The sequence below is a fragment of the Ictidomys tridecemlineatus genome, chromosome 5 (genome assembly GCF_052094955.1).
Source record: "Ictidomys tridecemlineatus isolate mIctTri1 chromosome 5, mIctTri1.hap1, whole genome shotgun sequence".
In the NCBI taxonomy this organism is placed as follows: Eukaryota; Metazoa; Chordata; class Mammalia; order Rodentia; family Sciuridae; genus Ictidomys; species Ictidomys tridecemlineatus.
In genome coordinates, this window is record NC_135481.1 from 133,245,215 (window position 1) to 133,263,420 (window position 18,206).

The 18,206-nt window shown below is 38.4% G+C and overlaps 1 protein-coding gene across 1 annotated transcript in view; it reads right to left on the reverse strand.

Moving 5' to 3' along the window:
- The window catches only part of Adamtsl3 (ADAMTS like 3), a 320,152-nt gene that overhangs the window by 2,279 nt on the left and 299,667 nt on the right, over window positions 1–18,206 (reverse strand). The window contains exons 26-29 of the mRNA XM_005320199.5: window positions 14,092–14,275; window positions 9,873–10,077; window positions 6,705–6,796; window positions 337–551 (exon numbers count right to left, since the gene is read on the reverse strand). Of these exons, the coding sequence (XP_005320256.1) occupies window positions 337–551; window positions 6,705–6,796; window positions 9,873–10,077; window positions 14,092–14,275 (696 nt within the window). The remainder of the gene's footprint in view (window positions 1–336; window positions 552–6,704; window positions 6,797–9,872; window positions 10,078–14,091; window positions 14,276–18,206) is intronic.

The following is an 18,206-nucleotide window of genomic DNA, read 5'->3' on the forward strand; positions in this document are numbered from 1 at the left end:
CCTCACAGCCCCTCTGGCCCATGCTGCTGCTCTCAGGGCTCAGAGAAGCACTTAGCTTTGGCAGAGTCATGGACCCCTGCACTCTAGAAAAATAACATACAATTAAATTTGACACAAAAGTTCAGGACATTTCTTCCTGGTAGAAGGAAACATGTGGAGTTTGCCAGTGCTTGTTGGAAAGGCAGTAATCAATGCTGCAGGTATATCAAAGAGCTCATCTATTGTCCCAAGCCACCACACCTGTTTTGAGTGGCCTCTCAAGAAGTGACTCTGATGAGGTTGACATCATCAAGGTCAGGTTAGGACATTGTGGTGACACCTGGGAGGGGTACGTACCATTGCAGGAAGGCCCCAGACAGTGCCTCCAGGAAGCTGGTTTCTTATTCTGCACACAGTGTCTCTCAGCCACAGGTTTGCAGCTCCTTGTGTGGACACAGTTGACTTTCCGAGACTGGAACCCCCTGCCACAGGCTGCTGTACAGGGCTTCCAAGGGCCTGTGCGCCAACACACATTGCAGGCTCCTGATGTGCAATTCCTCCTAAAGGTGGGCCTGAATAGGAAAAGAATATCAACAGGAGAGGCTGGGTGTCACTTTCTTGATAGGATCAAGTCTTTTATCCTACTATATATTCTATATACTAAGGCTTTGACAATTAGGACCCAATTCACCAGGAAACCAATTCTAAGTGTCCATGATTGGCTAAGCAAAGCAATGGTAAAATTGTGGCCATAGAAAAGAGATTCTGTCTACTTCAGAATATGGACAGTTTTTAAGCCATAGAGAATGACCCTATAATTATATAAGTTAGCCCAAGGTATATTAGGAAGATTCTGAAAATCAACACAGATATATGATAGGAGAAAAAGGGGAAGAACTATTTTAGAAAAATTCAATAAACATTTAAGACTTTCTGTGTATCAAACACAAGGCTCTGAGGATGTAGAAATTGGTGACATATAATCCCAGTGCCAAAATGATGTTTAAAAATATGTGGTGGAGTCAACAAGCAAGCACATTTTCACAGTATGAGACAGCATGAAATAGGTGCCACTAAAATCCAAAGTTGAGAGCTCACACTCAAGTTTACACAGAAGAGATCACTGAGAGGACATGGGATTACTGCAAGGCATCACCACCACTGGAAAGGTTTTTCTTCTCATTGCTGGCAGGTGGAAGGTCTCTGGGTGTCCTCCATCTAAAACTGAATTATCCCTCTGCTTCTATGCCATGCAGTCTAGAATGACAGAACATCCCCTACTCCCTGGGGCTTGAGAGTCCCTGCTTAGATGTGCTCTCACAAAGAAGGCACAGCAAGCAAACTGTGTGTTTGCCCTGACTTTCAACACCACAGCCCACACATCAGAAGAGAGGCTGTTGCTGATAAGCTGGAGCTGTTCAATTTAGGCAAGGAAGAGTATTATTTACTATAATGACCACAGTAAAACACTTCAGATTTGTTAACAAGCTTTGAGTTTTCTGTTTATAAGCACTTGAAGCGTTTTCCAGTATGAGTCTAAATTTATATGTGAGCAACCCTGTCTGCCAAGAGAAGTGCTCTAACATGTACATTTAGGCCACACCAAGATGTCTAATCAGAAACTACCAAAGACCATTTATTTGGGAAGAGGAATTTATTTCTGATTCCCCTGGCTTTTAAAATAGAACTGAAACTCAATACTTTCTGATTTGGGGAAAATGTTTATCTTGGAGGAGAGAGCCACCTTAATGGATCCACTTTGGGTTATGTGTCCTGGGCAGGGTTCTGGAAGATATATTTGTACTGTATGAGAATGTCTCTCTACTGCAAAGATGATAGGAAGAGGGCCTCACATGAACTGGTCAATAGTTATCTTCTAGGAATTTGGAGGTTGCTGGACAAGACATATAAACTTGAAGCCAGGAGTAGTGATTGCCACATTCTGCCACATGGGCCAGAAAGATGGGAAAGAAGTTTCAAGAAACAGCAAAGAATAAAGCAAATACACATGGAGCAGTAGAGATAAGAAGAGAAAAACAGAACAAAACAAAAAAAAATGGCTTTTCATTTCTTGGTTATGGTCCTTCCTGAGGTCTGACTGCATATCTCTTTGGATTATTTGAGAATTTTAAGTACTGGGGATTGAACCCAGGGCTTTGCACATACTAGGAAAGCACTAAGATACATCCCTAGTCCTTTTTATATTTTATTTTGAGATAAGGTGTGACTACGTTGCTGAGGCTGGCCTCAAACTTGGTATTTTCCTGCCTCAGCCTTCCAAGTTGCTAGGATTACAGGCATGTCCATGGCAGCCAGGTTTGAGATGTTTTTGTATCCATATTAAAGACTCCTTATCAGGACATAAAAGTCTATAAGGAATGTTGAAACAACCACTAGAAATGTAACAAAACAGAGAAAACAGCAATAACCTGAATTTCTTTAAAGGAGAGCTAACACATAGTGGGAAACGATACTTTAATTTGCCAGTAGGGGGAGTCTCCATCAAAGGGTTTAACCATACTGTCCCACTGGTTCATAAGGTTTAGGGAGGGAGAAAGGGGAGGTTACCCACTCTGTTAACTGCTTGTTTTCCCTGGTGGATATGACACTTAGGGGACCAAGGTTGAGTCACTTTGAATAATAAGGCAGAGACTGAATACTCCTCAGCCATCTCCCTATGTAGAGATCAGCTTTTCTACCGAAAAGTTTCAACAAATATTCAAAAAATACACTTAAGAAGATACACATGTTAATTGGTCTTGTCTTATTAAAAAATCTTTTGCCCTCTTTGCAGAAATCATTCCAAGTTGACTTTTGTCATCTCCAGTCCAAAAGGCCTTAAGTGATACAACCATTTCTTCTGCTTTGATGGGAGGCAAGGGCATCCCAAATATAAAGGATAAGAGGCTCAGAGAGCCATAGACAAACCCAGAAGTGGAAGTTCACGGCAGCTCAGAGACTGATCATGGAGGTCAGAGTAAAACAAATGGCAGGCTGGATCAGCAGAGGGGCCACTTCCTCCTGAGCAGGGATAGAATGACCCGGGATGGGAATACCTGAACCAGGTAGACACAGATTGGGTACTAGCACTATGCACAAATTGGAGGTCATGTGTTTTTCTACATAAAAAATGAATGTAGAAATGTCAGAAAAAATCATAAAGCAACCCTAGCTTTTCTCACTTTCTTGTTTCTATTCAGTCCTGTTTCACTCTTACTTCAAATAATTGCCTGCATCACCAGCCAGATGGAGCTGGTGATTCTGAGTATGGCAAACCCCAAGCCGGGAGGGTTATGAGAAGTAGGCAGAAGTGGGCAGCTTTGAAAAGGCATAGATTGTTATGCAGTTTCCAGAATGTTCTGATTCATTAAGTCTGAAGTAAGGAACAAGAATCCTTATTTCAGAGAAACTTCCCAGGTTGATTCTAACTCTTGGCTGAGATGAGTAATCATCACTTTGGGCAACTATGTGCTCAATGTTTCCTTAGGTCCCCATGTTGTCTTCTTAATACAAGTTGGGACTGTCTTTACCCTAACAATTCCCATGCCCTTTTAGGTCATACCTCCTAAACCCTTCCCTGGACCTATAGAAGTCTCTAGCAGACAGCCTGCTCACACTGAGCCTCCATTCACAAAGACTAATGACACTCTCTGCAAGACATCCTGTAACACTGTGGCTACTGGGGGATGCCTCTCCAGCCTGCCCATTGCTCCTTACTAGACACTTAAAAAGGAAATCTAACACTGCACCTATCTTTGGCAAGCCCACAGTCAGCACGCCAAATTAGCAAAGATCTATGGGGAAAATGAGACCATTAATCAACTTAATCCTTCATCTATAAACCATCAAATATTCAAGGGATAATAACAGCATGAAAGAAAGCACCAGGTTATAAAAGCAAAATAGCCAGTCCTGGAAGAAACAGTCAAAAGAAAATGAAAGGTAACATGACCCCCAACCATCAGTTCTAAGAATTTTTCTTCTATTATTTAGAAAAATATCCACCCTTTTATTTTACTTCCATATCTTTTGTCTAAAGCCCTATTTAATCAGATTTTCAACCTGTTTCTTATTTTTGGTTGTAGATGGACACAATAACTTAATTTATTTATTTATTTATTTTTATGTAGTGCTGAGGATCAAACTCAGTACCTCAGATGTAAGAGGCAAGTGCTTTACCACTGAGCTACAACCCCAGCCCAAGGTTTTGAACCTTTTAATAGATCATTCTATGCTTTTTTCTTTTCATATTCTTTGTTTCTTACTTTTTGCTGTCTTTTTAAAAATATTTTTTTAGTTATAGATGGACTCATACCTTTATTTTATTTATTTATTTTTTATGTAGTGCTGAGAATTGAACCCAGTGCCTCCTGTGTGCTAAGTGAGCCACACCCCAGATCTTGTTTTTACTGTCTTTGATTAGAAATATCCAAGAACACCCAGGAAAACAGAAGGGTTGTAACACAAGGAGTAAGACAGAGAAGAATGAGGTTTGGATACAGGTGTGAAGAGGATGTCGGACTTGAGCCTGTGGAATTTTATAGGGCACATTAAGGATTTGGGTTAATTTGCTTTTTTAAAATTTTTTTAAATTGTTGATAGATCTTTATTTTATTTATTTATTTATATGTGGTGCTGAGAATCGAACCTAGTCCTCCACACCTGCCAGGCAAGTGCACTACTGCTAAGCACCAGCCCCAGTCCTGCATTTGGGTTAATTTTCTTCTTAGGAGCAAGAAAATCTATAACATGATTTTATGCTAACAGTGAGCTAGGTGGAGGTGGTGGTGGTATAATCAGATCTGCATCCTGGAAAATTCACTCAGGCTGTAGTGTGGAGACTGATTTGGGAAAAAGCATGGTTATACGGAGAGAGACCAGCTGGATGGCAGTGGACCAGGTGAGATGATAGTTGCCTGCCCAAGAGTAATGGTGACAGAAATGGAACAAAAAGAACATGGGTTCAAGAAAAACTCTAAGGAGCTAAAAATGCATGTGAAATGTAATCAGAAAAGTACAGGGCTGGGGATGTGGCTCAAGCGGTAGCATGCTCGCCTGGCATGCGTGTGGCCGGGTTCCATCCTCAGCACCACATATAAACAAAGATGTTGTGTCCGCCGAAAACTAAAAAAAAAAAACATTAAAAAATTCTCTCTCTCTCTCTCTCTCTCTCTCTCTCTCTCAAAAAAAAAAAGAAAGAAAAGTACAGATTACAAAGAGACATAATGTTTTAATCTATTGGATTGGCAATTTTTTTTGAAAGACTGAAAATGTATTCAATGTGGATGAAAGTGGGGGTATCAGATATTGATGGTCTGGGTATTTTGATGGTTATTTGATAGTATCCAAATGATCATGTCTACTAATTCAATTACATATCTAAAAATTTACTCTGTAAAAATATACCAATTTTGTGTAAAGATATATGTTCCAGAACGTTTACTGCAGTATCTGTTTGTAAAAGTGGAAAAATTAAAACAGTCAAATGTCCATCAACATTGGAATAATAGACTATTAAATGCAACAATTAAAAAGGACAAGTTCAATCTTTATGAGCCAGGATAGGGGGAAAGTCTACAATACATTCTGAAATAGAATACACAAATATCAGAAAAATGATAAAAGTTTCAATCCATGTAGGGAGTACTTATTTGTATTGCAAATATATCTTTCTGAATGCAAAGTTAAACATCTGGGACAATGCATATCAATCTGTGTGTGGTCTCTATCTTCTCAGCAAAATAGGAAACTAGGTTGTCTGTTGAAATGAAGGCAGCTGTTCCAAACATTTTACATTTGAAGAGTTCTGGCTTGAAACTGTGTTGTGGGGAATGGGAAATACAGCTGACTCTACATTGCCAAACCTGACTGAAAACTCAAAATGTAACCAAGCCAATTGTTAAGGTCAGTCCATTTTCTCCAGCAAGTCTCAAAATGTGAAGAAGGGAGAAAGAGTTAGATATGATTATCCTCTAGGACTCAGGCTGCCTGGGTGCTGACAACAGGGTAACTAATTAAAACTTTCCAACCACAAGTTCCCCACCTGGTAGATAAAGGAAGTTAAATAGTCCAAGGTCACATAGGAAGAGAATGATAGGATGCCAAGCCCCTGATTAGTGTGCTTTTAGGTTGCTAGCTAGGATACTACACTCTGGGATGGTAGAGCTGCCAGTTGCAAGGGGCCTGGATCTCCAGATGACCTCGTGAACAAACCTCTTCTACTGCTACAGCACTACTAGCTCAGACTTTTATTCTAGAGCAAAACAAACTCCTCTCTTGTTTAAGCTCTTCCACAAGATAAAATTTATTTTATTTTTTGCTGAACCATCGGGCCAACATCCTAATCAAAACAGTTTCTAAACAGAGGAACAAAGTGGTTCATTGAAAACATCAGGAAGATTTAATCTGTAAACCTAAATTAAACATTATTAGGCTTAACCAATTTTGTATATAAAGAGAAAAATATCTGTCTATTCTCAATGCTACCCTTTCTTCCCTTTAAGGCAATACTCTGTGTTCAACATTCAAATAACTTGTAATTACAAATAGTATTAACAAATATTTTAGTATAATATATTCTATTAAGGAATGGAAAAATTCATAACTTAACAGGAACTGTTAACTATGAGTGGTGGTAGAAACTAGAAGCAATTCCATTTTCAGGTAGTTTTAGTCACTGAGTGAGGCAGAGAAGACTGTGTGCTGCCCTGGGGTGGGGCCAGTACCTCCTGTCATCACAGTCAGAGCTGTTGTGGTGTCTGCAAGCTGTGTGATGCTGCAGCATCCTCACGGCACGACCCATGCAACGTCCAGGACACTGGAACAAAAGCACAACATGGTGTGAACCCTGTGAGCTCACATGGGCTGTGTGTTCCAAGACGATGTACTGAGGTGGGACAGCCACAGCCCAGTTACGAGGTGAGTTAGGGAGGATCAGAGCACAGCTCTGCAGAACAGACCCCTCTCTCAGAGCCAGGAAGACAACTGAGCTTCGCCCTCCCTTCCTTTCCCCCCTGAAACTTAGACCACCTCTGGGGAGAAGGGAAAAGGACAGGGGAAACTTAAATTGATCGGACTTCAGTCCGGAAATGACTACACTTAAAGTGTGAAAGACTGCCAAGTTTGGGTTTTTCCCACTCTGAGCAAAATGAAAACTTGTGCTAAGCTGATTTCAGAGTAGGAAAACATATTAAAATGGATGTGTAGTTCTTAAATTTTTACATAATCATAATGCCTATTAATTTTTCTTATACTTTGTTTTATGCTTGAAATGGTCTTACCTATCCTAATTGTCCTATTTGTATTTCATTAATTTTACATTTAGGTCCTTGGTCAACTCAAAATTTATTTTGTTACATGTTCTGAGTTTAGTCTCTGATTCTACTTACTTTTCTTATATTTGCTAACCAATTTCTCTCATACCATTCTTTTTTTTTTTTTTAGTTAACAGCTTTATTGAGCTATAATTCACATGTCACACAGTTCACCATTTAATTTGCACAATTTAATGTTTTTTAAAGTGGCCTTACCATAGTTGATGTTAGAGCACTATCATCATTCCTCAAAGAAACCTAACAATCTTTTAGCAGTCACCCCCAGATCCTCCCACCACTTCTTCCCCGAGGCCTAGGAAACCATGGATCTACCTTTTGTCTCTATGTTTCTATAGATTCACCTATTCTGGACTTTTAAGATAAATGGAACTGTACATTAGGTGGTCCTTATGTCTGTCTTCCTTCACTTTTGTTTTCGAGGTTCATCCATATCGTAGCATGTATTAATACTTTATTTTTAAATGGCCAAGTAATATTCCATTGTACAAACACACCATGATTTATCTACTCATCAGCTGCTTCCTCTTTTTCTTAATTATGGGTTATTATTTGGGTTGTTTCTACTGTCTTGTTATTATAATAATTCTGCTATGAACATTCATGTACACATTTTTGTGTGAAAATACATTTTCATTTCTCTTATATCCAGGGGTAGAAAGTGCTGGGTTATAGGGGAGTTATATGTTTAACCTTTTGAGGAACGGCTAGACTACTTTCCAAAGTGCCTGTACATTCCCACAAGCAGCATCTGAAGGTTCTAGTTTCCCTACTACATTCTCACTATATTTCTTACTAATGAAATCCTATTGGGCATGAACCCCTTTCTCATTGTGGTTTTGGTTTGCATTTCCCTAGTTATCAATGGCAAGTATCCTTTTACACACTCATTGGCCATTTGTATCTTTAATTAAGAAATGTGTTCTGGTCCTTTGTTCACATTTTAGTAGGGTTATTTATGTTTTTATCGAGTTGTGGTTTATAATATAGATTGTAGATACAAGTGCCTTTTTAGATATATGCTATTTAAATATCTTCTGCTATTCTGTGGGTTGTCTGCTTACTTTCATGATGGTGTCCTTTGCAACAAAGTTTTATTTTTAATGTAGTTAATTTATCTACTTCCATTATGGTTGCTTATGCTTTTTGGTGTTATATCTAAAAAATAATTTCCTCATTTAAGTTGTGAAGATGTATCCTATGACTTCTTCCAAGAATTTTGTTGTTTAACTATTAAATTCAGTTCTTTGATCAATTTAAGTTAATTTTTTGTATGTGGTGTAAAGTTGGAGGACCAACTTAATTCTTTTGTACATGGATATCTGGGTGTTTTGCACCATTTGTTCAAAAGTATTCTTTCCCCAATGAATAGTCTTATTAATCCTGTAGAAAATCAATTGACACAAATACATTGGTTTACTCTTTACTTAATTGAAATATATATGTTTATATAGATCATATTATATACTATATACCCACACACACACACAATTTTTATACATATAATCTAGTACCACACTGCCTTGAATACTGCAGTTTGGTAATAAGTTTTGAAATTAGGATTTTTGAATCCTCCAACTATTCCAAAGCCCTCTCCTCTCTCTCCTTGTGAATTTTAAGATCACCTTGCCAATTTCTGATAGGAATTCTGTTGTCTTTGTAGATAAATTTGGGAAGTGTTGTATTGTTAGCAATATTAAGTCTTCTGATGTATGACTATAGGATACCTTTTTCTATTTATTTAGATTTTCTTTAATTTCTTCAAAAAATCTTGTAGTCTTAAACCCTCGATTTTCTAAAACCATTCCTTCCCCTATGATAAACTGCCTTTGAACTTTTAAGTCACCTCACATGTGTCTGTTGTGCTGTGGTTACACTATGTACCCTGTGTCTTTTCCTGCCCCAATAATGAACAATTCTACTCACAACAGATTTGCATCTTGCTGGGACACAGCATGAGAAAAAGCTCTCCACACCTCCAGTAATTTGTTTTTCTAAAAATTTCTTGTCCTTATTTATTCTCTAACATGAATGCCAGAATTACTCCATAAAAAGGTTCTGTTATTTTAATTAGAATTTTATGACATGCACAATTTCATTTAAGGAAATGGACATCTTTACAGTACTGACATTTTCCTTTCAGGAATGTAATACACCTTTTACTGGTTCAACTTTTCCTTTATGTCTTAGTAATGTGTTCTTCATGAGTTCATAGACATTAAAAACAAATTTCCCTGAGCATTTTATTATTATTTTATTAACAGTGGCACTTGGAATCTGAGTTGTGAGATTTTGTGCAGATAGCACTCGTGTTCGTCTCCTTCCTTCCTGGAAGGCTGCTCTTATTCCTACTGCCCTGAACTGATCTATTTAGGAGGTTTTGTTATTGCACCACTGCTTTAAGGTTCACTTCTGTACTGGAACACAGAGACACTGATTTACAAATGCAGATGCTGAGATCAGAGAAATACATTCATTTTAGACACCAGATTCCAACCCCGTCCCCAAATTATTAGAAATAAGGAGGTGATTATAGATAGTACTGTCCACACACTAGACTACCTGGCTCGCTGGTTCAATGATCCTTTGAACACATGGATACCCATGACATGGTTTCCTTCCCAGAGGCCGGTCTTTAGGGGCACATGCCCTCGGAGACACTGTCTGCACAGTTCCGTTGGCTTTTGTCCTTTTACATGTCACTTGCCGACTGTGGAATCCTTCACCACAAGATGAAGAGCACTCTGACCACACACTTGTGAACCACCTAGGAACAAAAACTACAGGATCTTAGTAAGGACTGGGATTTCAGGCCTTACAGATTGTCTTGCCAAAATAAAAGTCAATCCTAACAAACTGTTTCAGGGCTGTCACATGTGCCTATGGGAAGGGGCAGCAGTATAGGTAACTCCCAACCTTTCAAGATTTTCTTTTACACAGAGGAGCAGCAGAGTTACCATGTTAGAGATGACCAACATGACTGTGGGGGCAGAGACATCTTTAAGTTTAGGAGAGCTGTCCCTTGTGTGGTCCTGGACAGTGAAGTTAGGGTAAAATCAGTGGAAATTTCAAAAAGGTAGATTTTAATTTATTGAAACCAAGGGGAGGAAAATATTTCTAAAGTACCTATGTGCTGTTTGCTCTATTAGATATTTACATGTTATCCTATTTGATTTTCATGTGCTTCCCATTCTTTTAAGTCAATTGGCTAGGATCACATAACTAAACCAACAACAGAGCTGGGACTGGATTACAGATATACCTGACCCTAAGGATCATGCTTTAATGATTACAGGAGACGAAACGTGGACACGGACTCCTTTGGGATATTGAGTGATTTGTCATACAAGATGTCTAACCTGCTTGTATATTACGAAACAAGAGGTCCGTGGTTATCCAGAGGACCATGTGCTTGGTTATTACATCTAATTAATGTTTAGTATTTCCTTTAATGATAAAAACATAGGCCACAAGCTACAGAAGTATTAGTAATGCCAGTGATTTTGTTAATAGAAGCCACGGGTATTTCCATATCCCATTACAACTGTGATAGATATCTCAAAACATCATTTATATTTATCACCACTTCAAGATTAAAGTAAAGCTAGCTTTTATTACTTAGTGTGTCAACAGAGAAGCAAATCCATTACCATATCACACATTTTAAAAAAATCTCAATAAATGTATATCAGTATAATTAGTGTCCTCTATAACCAGTTGTATTCTATTTTATATATTTAAAAACATTATTCTGAGACGGTATTCATAGGTTTGTCCAGACTTACAGAGGGGGTCATGGCACAGGAAGGTTAAGATTAAGAATCCTTAAAGACATTAGAATGAATCAGACATAATTTTTCTATGTTCATACACTACCAGTGAAACTCCGCATCATGTTCAACCACAGTGGGATCCAAATTAGAATAAGTTTTACTTGTATGTATAATATGTCAAAATATACTCTAATGTCATGTATATCCCAAAAGAACAAAATAAATATTAAGAATCCTTGACATAACAGATTCTGGGGGATTAAGGGACCTCTGTGGTCTTCAATAGGTACAAAGCATAGTACTTTATTTATTCTAGGAATGTGCAAAGTCTCGGGCATATTTATTTATTTTTTTAAATTTTTAGTTGTATATGGACACAATACATTTATTTTATTTATTTTTTATGCAGTGCTGAAGATATATCCCAATGACTCACATTTGTTAAGCGAGTATTCTGCCACTGACTACAACCCCAACCAGCTTGTTTAATAAACAAGGCTGCTCATAAGTTTCTCAATGTGTATTCTCTCCACTTTGCAAAAAAAAAAAATTGACATAAAGTGCCTTTCTCTGATCAGACTCCCCTTAATTATTGTAGCTTGAACTCAGGACTTTTTGAAGGACGACTCTTAGCATTGATTTCCCTTTTAAGAATTACAGTGGGTCCTGGAAACCATGGAAGTTAGGGTGCCTGCAATACTGACAGCCCTTATAAGAACATGCCCCAAGGTAACTTTTTGGTTTTATAGTGTGACTGCATCCCATACCCCTCCAAGGCACAGGTATTTGGATATGGTGTCGGCATTTGCACAAGGGCACTGAGGTAAATAACATTCAGCTTTCTATTTTCTCCTTAAATAATAGGGTTAGTGTTGGATCCAATGGCGCATGCCTGTAATCCCAGCCACTGAGAGGCTAAGGCAGGAGAATTGAAAGTTCCAGGCCAACCTGGGCAACTTAGCAAGGTCCTATCTCAAAATGAAACATAAGAAGGGCTGCAGGTGGAGCTCAGTGGTTGAGCACCCTGGTTCAATCCCCAGTACCACCAAAAAAGAAAAAAAAAAGAAAAAAAAAGAAAAAGAAAAAGAAAGAAAGGAAGAGAAAAAAGAGAAAAGAAAAGAAAAAAGAAAGAAAAATGAGGTTGATAACTGTGTCAGCCAAGAACTTGTACTCATTAAATAGCTCTTTATTTGCTAACTTATATTTTACTGTTGATTTTAATGCCATTTGCCAATTATCTGCTATGTCATAGACCATAGCAGATAATTGGCAAATGGCATTAAATTTATTTTTAAAATTTAAAAATTTAAAAAATTTTTTAAAATAAATAAATATTTCATCATTCATTAATTCATTTTGCATATTATGGGACAGACATTGTGCTAAGTGTTAAAAATAAATTATTGAGAAAAATAGCCCTGAGTTTACTTATAAAATTTACAGTCTAGTGGAGAGCAAGACATTGTGGTAAGAGCTATGAAAAATGATAAAGAAAGAAATATAAAAAACATTCTGACTTACTTTGGAGAGCTAATGTCAGGAAGGTTTCCCTGAAAATGTATGGAAATATTAAGTGAAGAGAAAGGGAACAGTATGTATAAAGGTTCTGAGTCAGGAAAGAAAACAGTACAACCAAGGGTCAAAAATTAATAGTATGGAGGGAGCTCAGATAACCAGAGTGGGAGAGATAAGCAATAAGAAAAAATAGTAACCAAAACCCGTACATGAAGGAAATTCAATTCTTCACTCACTTATTCAGTCAGCCAGCAAATATTCACTAACCCACCTACTGTGTGCTAGGTGCTATTTTAGATACTGCAGATAAAAAGTCATATAAGATAGACATGACCCCAAAGCTAGGAATTTTGGTCTTTTTCCCAAGAACAATGAGTACCATCATGATGAATTTATTTTAAAAGATTTTTTGGTTGTTGATGTGATATTGGGGATAAAACCCAGGGACACTCTACCATTGAGCTACATCCCTAACCCTTTTTATTTTTGATTTAGAGACAAGGTCTCACTAAGTTGTTTATGGTCTTGCTTAGTTGCTGAGGCTGGCCTTGAAATTGGGATCCTCCTGACTCAGCCTCCCAAGTTGCTGGGATTCACAGGTATGTGACATCACATTGAGCTAAAAAATATTCCTATAGAGTGAAGAAAGTACTCTAGGGAGGGAGACAAAAATCAAGGACGGCTTGGACTCTAGTGGTAACCATGGAAATTGATAAAAACAGGTGGAAGTGAGAGAGGTGAGGGCGTGTAGGAGGTAGCCACTGAGATCTGGAAGACTGAGATGGATCACGTTTAGTGTAGATGAGAAGTTTGATTTGGGAGTTTTTCTAATTACTGACGTGTATCATTTATCACTTAGAAAGATTTTTGTGGTCAAGCCTAGGGAACTGTGTTTTTAACTAGTCCTCAGGTGATGATTGGTCCACTGCCTTATCTGCAAGGTAAGGCCATGAAATCAGCCTCTCTGCAGCCCAAAGATGTAGCAAGCACTGGGAGTGCAGGAAGCAGATTTGTGTAGTGATTAAGAGTAAAGGTTCTGAGGTGGGGCATGGCGGTGCACACTTGTCATCCCAGGGACGTGCAAGGCTGAGGCAGGAGGACTACAAGTTTGAGGGCAGTCTGGGCAGCTTAGAAAGACCCTGTCTCAATTTTTTTTAATGTAGCTCAGGGCTAAAGTGCCCCCTTGGTTATATCCCTAATACTGTGGGGCAGGGGTGCTCTGAATTAGACCATCAGACTATCAGACCATTTTAGTTTAAATTCTGGTCCTTAAAATTGTAGGGCCTAGGGAGTTTTCCCATCTGTCAAACAGGAAACCAAAATGTATCTCACAGGCTACTGTGAGACAATCCACGTCAAGCATTTAGCAGAATGTCTGGTACAGAGTGAGTGCTAAATAAATCTTAGCTATTGAGCCATTATGTTCAAATTGCTGTGTGTTTTAAAACAAGAAAAGTGTGGGTACGTATGAGATAAGAGAGTTCTTCACATACCTTGCAGGACAGTCCTGGATGTTACAGGGCTGAAACCCTGTCAGTGGTTTCTGGAGATGATTACAAAGGGCTTCACTCACTTTCTGTCCACTAGCCAACACACACTGGGGTCTCTGAATACGGGATCCCAAGTGACCACAGGAGGCAGAGCAATGTGTCCAGTTACCAGGCTCCCAGAAAGGCTCTGCAGAAAGGAAATAAAATGTCATGACAGTCCCAGCTGGGCATGGTGGCACACACATGTAATCCCAGCTGCTTGGGAAGCTTAGACAGGAGGATCACAGGTTCAAGGCCAGCTTCAGCAAGAGCAAGGTGCTAAGCAACTCAGCGAGTCATTGTCTTTAAATAAAATACAAAATAGGGCTGGGGATGGGGCTCAGTGGTTGAGCATCCCTCAGTTCAATCCCTGGTACCCCCCCCCAAAAAAAATGTCATGACAGCCCCAAATAAGAAATGAATACGAGCTGGAGAGGGAATAGCCAAAGACCATCATGAGCTGATCTCTCATTAGCTGCCAGTCTGGTTTTTCAAGCAGGACACACAGAGAAAACCAGGTTAGGGGGTCCTTTAAATCTTATTTTCCCTCAACTAACTTACTGCAACCACTAATGGGCATGGTGACCCAAATGGGGTCATTGGACCACAGGTTGTGGGAAGGGCTATTGTAGGCCTGGTAGATCTTCCAGAAAACCCAGGGAGAGGGAAGAGCTACCCTGAGCTGTGGGCTGCCTCCTCCACATTCTTCAAGCCCAGTCAACAGAACCAGAGAAGGGCAACTCCAGGGGGCGCTCTAATGCATTCAATTTTCCAAAATTGGTTCAGGCAGAGAAATAAAGGATGATTTAGCACAAGGAACAGGGACTGAGGATTAAAGAGTAAAATTAAAGATGCATTTGAATTCCAGTCTTCTTTTTCCATTAATTTTTAATCAAAACTTCATATTAGTCCTGAAACTGCATAAATAATTTGCCATGGAGACATCTGGAAAGGTAAAAAAATGGGTGTTTTCTTTAAAAAGTAGAAGCTAAGCACCTCGAGAAATCACAGCTTTTTTCTTTTAGACCCCATTCCAAGCGGCCTTTCTCTTCCCTGCTGACACTTAGTAAAAGATGAGGTAGGACATGACGATGACAGATTTGTGTATGATCACAGAAAGTGCCAGATTTTCCTGTAATAATCACAAATAATTGATAGCTACCAGCTGTGTCCACAGGCTCTCTGACACACCAGAGTGATTTCTTTAACTTATTGTTTTCCAGTTTTTCGTCCTGAGTTTTGAATTTTTCTCTTAAATTGCATATGGCATCATTCACAGAGCAGAACCATAAAATATATTTTGAGTTGGACCCTCAGGATCACAGTTTACTTAAAAAGATTTTTTTTGAAAACAGCTATTTGTTGAGAAACTCCCAGGTGACAGGTACTGGGGTAGGTACTTTATAATCAATCTTTCTGGTCATCCTGTGAAGTAGATATTTTTATTTGCAGAAGTGGAACTTGAATGAAGCTAAGGAACCTGCCCAAGGTCTGTCACTGGAACCCACATGCGTCTGACTCTGGATTTTTTTCTATTATCTCACATTTTACAAAGAAACCTTAACAGTTCAAGGCAGGACACATTGTGTTTTTTAAAATTGTGTGTTTTTTACTGAAGTTTAATTCATGTACAATGAAATGCTTAGGTCTCAAATGTGCAGTTTTGTAAATTTTCAAAACTTTGTAAACTTATATAACTGTGATCTAAAGAAAGGTATATAATATTTTTATCACCCCCTAAAGCTCCCTTTTGTTTCTTTCTAATCAACTCCCTCCCTCCCAGGCTCATTTTTAATCAGTACACACTGGATTTACATATTCCTAGACTTCATGCAATATTTACTCTTTTGTATTTGGCTTCTTTCACTTAGTATAATATTTTCTGAAATTCACTCTATCATTGTGCATATCAGCAGTTCATTCTCTTTTACTACTGAATAATTCTGTTAGTTTTTTAAAAAATTCATTGTCCTGTGTAGGGCTATTGTGAATAAGGCTGAACATTATTGTATAAGTCTTTTTGTGAGTATGTTATCATTTTTCTTGGGTAAACACTTGGGAGTGGAATTTCTAGGTCCAGGGTAGGTGTATGCTTAACTTTATTACAAACTACACAGGTTTCCCAAAGTGGTCTTGTCATTTTACACACTAAGTAAACGAGAGTTTCAGTTGCTTTTATATTCTTACCAAAATTTGGTATTGTCAGTCTGTTTCTAACTACTCTAGTGGGTGTGAAATTTTACCTCATTGTGATTTTAATCTTTACTCCCCTGATGCCATCAGTATCCCTTCTTTTATGATATATCTGTTCAAGTCTTTTACCCACTGTTTTAGGAGTGAGTGAGGGTGTTCACTGTTAACTTGTAGGAGTTTTTTTATATATTCTAGATAGAAGTTCTTCATCAGAAATACGTTCTGCCAAAATATTACTTCTAGATTTTGGTTTATCTATTCATATTCTTTTAGTTCACAATACAAACATGTACCATTGTACCTGGCTTCTATTCATATGCTTAATGGTGTCTTTGATAAGATATTTAAAATTTTGATGAAGTCCAATTTTGAGAATTTTTTGTTTTATGGTTAATGATTTTTGACCCAAACACCTTTGAAAAGTAGATCACATCATACATTTCCATATAAGATTCTTTTTTTCTTTTTTTTATTGGTTGTTCACAATATTACAAAGCTCTTGACATATCGTATTTCATACATTAGATTGAAGAGGGTTATGAACTCCCAATTTTACCCCAAATGCAGATTGCAGAATCACGTCGGTTACACATCCACAATTTTACATAATGCCCTATTAGTAATTATTGTATTCTGCTACCTTTCCTATCCCCTACTATCCCCCCTCCCCTCCCCTCCCATCTTCTCTCTCTACCCCATCTACTGTAATTCATTTCTCTCCTTGTTTATTTTCCCATTCCCCTCACAACCTCTTATATGTAATTTTGTATAGCAATGAGGGTCTCCCTTCATTTCCATGCAATTTCCCTTTTCTCTCCCTTTCCCTCCCATCTCATGTTCATAGTTGTTCTCATTATATCAAAGAAGACATTTGATATTTGTTTTTTAGGGATTGGCTAGCTTCATTAAGCATAATCTGCTCTAGTGCCACCCATTTCCCTGCAAATTCCATGATTTTGTCATTTTTTTAAGTGCTGCATAATATTCCATGGTGTATAAATGCCACATTTTTTTATCCATTCATCTATTGAAGGGTATCTGGGTTGGTTCCACAGTCTTGCTATTGTGAATTGTGCTGCTATGAACATCGATGTGGCAGTATCCCTGTAGCATGCTCTTTTAAGGTCTTCAGGGAATAGTCCGAGAAGGGCAATAGCAGGGTCCAATGGTGGTTCCATTCCCAGCTTTCCCAGGAATCTCCATACTGCTTTCCAAATTGGCTGCACCAATTTGCAGTCCCACCAGCAATGTACAAGTGTACCCTTTTCTCCACATCCTCGCCAGCACTTGTTGTTGTTTGACTTCATAGTGGCTGCCAATCTTACTGGAGTGAGATGTTATCTTAGGGTGGTTTTGATTTGCATTTCTCTGACTGCTAGAGATGGTGAGCATTTTTTCATGTACTTGTTGATTGATTGTATATCCTCCTCTGAGAAGTGTCTGTTCAGGTCCTTGGCCCATTTATTGATTGGGTTATTTGTTATCTTATTGTCTAATTTTTTGAGTTCTTTGTATACTCTGGATATTAGAGCTCTATCTGAAGTGTGAGGAGTAAAAATTTGTTCCCAGGATGTAGGCTCCCTATTTACCTCTCTTATTGTTTCTCTTGCTGAGAAAAAACTTCTTAGTTCGAGTAAGTCCCATTTGTTGATTCTTGTTATTAACTCTTGTGCTATGGGTGTCCTATTAAGGAATTTGGAGCCTGACCCCACAATATGTAGATCAGAGACAACTTCTTCTTCTATCAGACGCAGAGTCTCTGATTTGATATCAAGCTCCTTGATCCATTTTGAGTTAACTTTTGTGCATGGCGAGAGAAAGGGATTCAATTTCATTTTGTTGCATATGGATTTCCAGTTTTCCCAACACCATTTGTTGAAGATGCT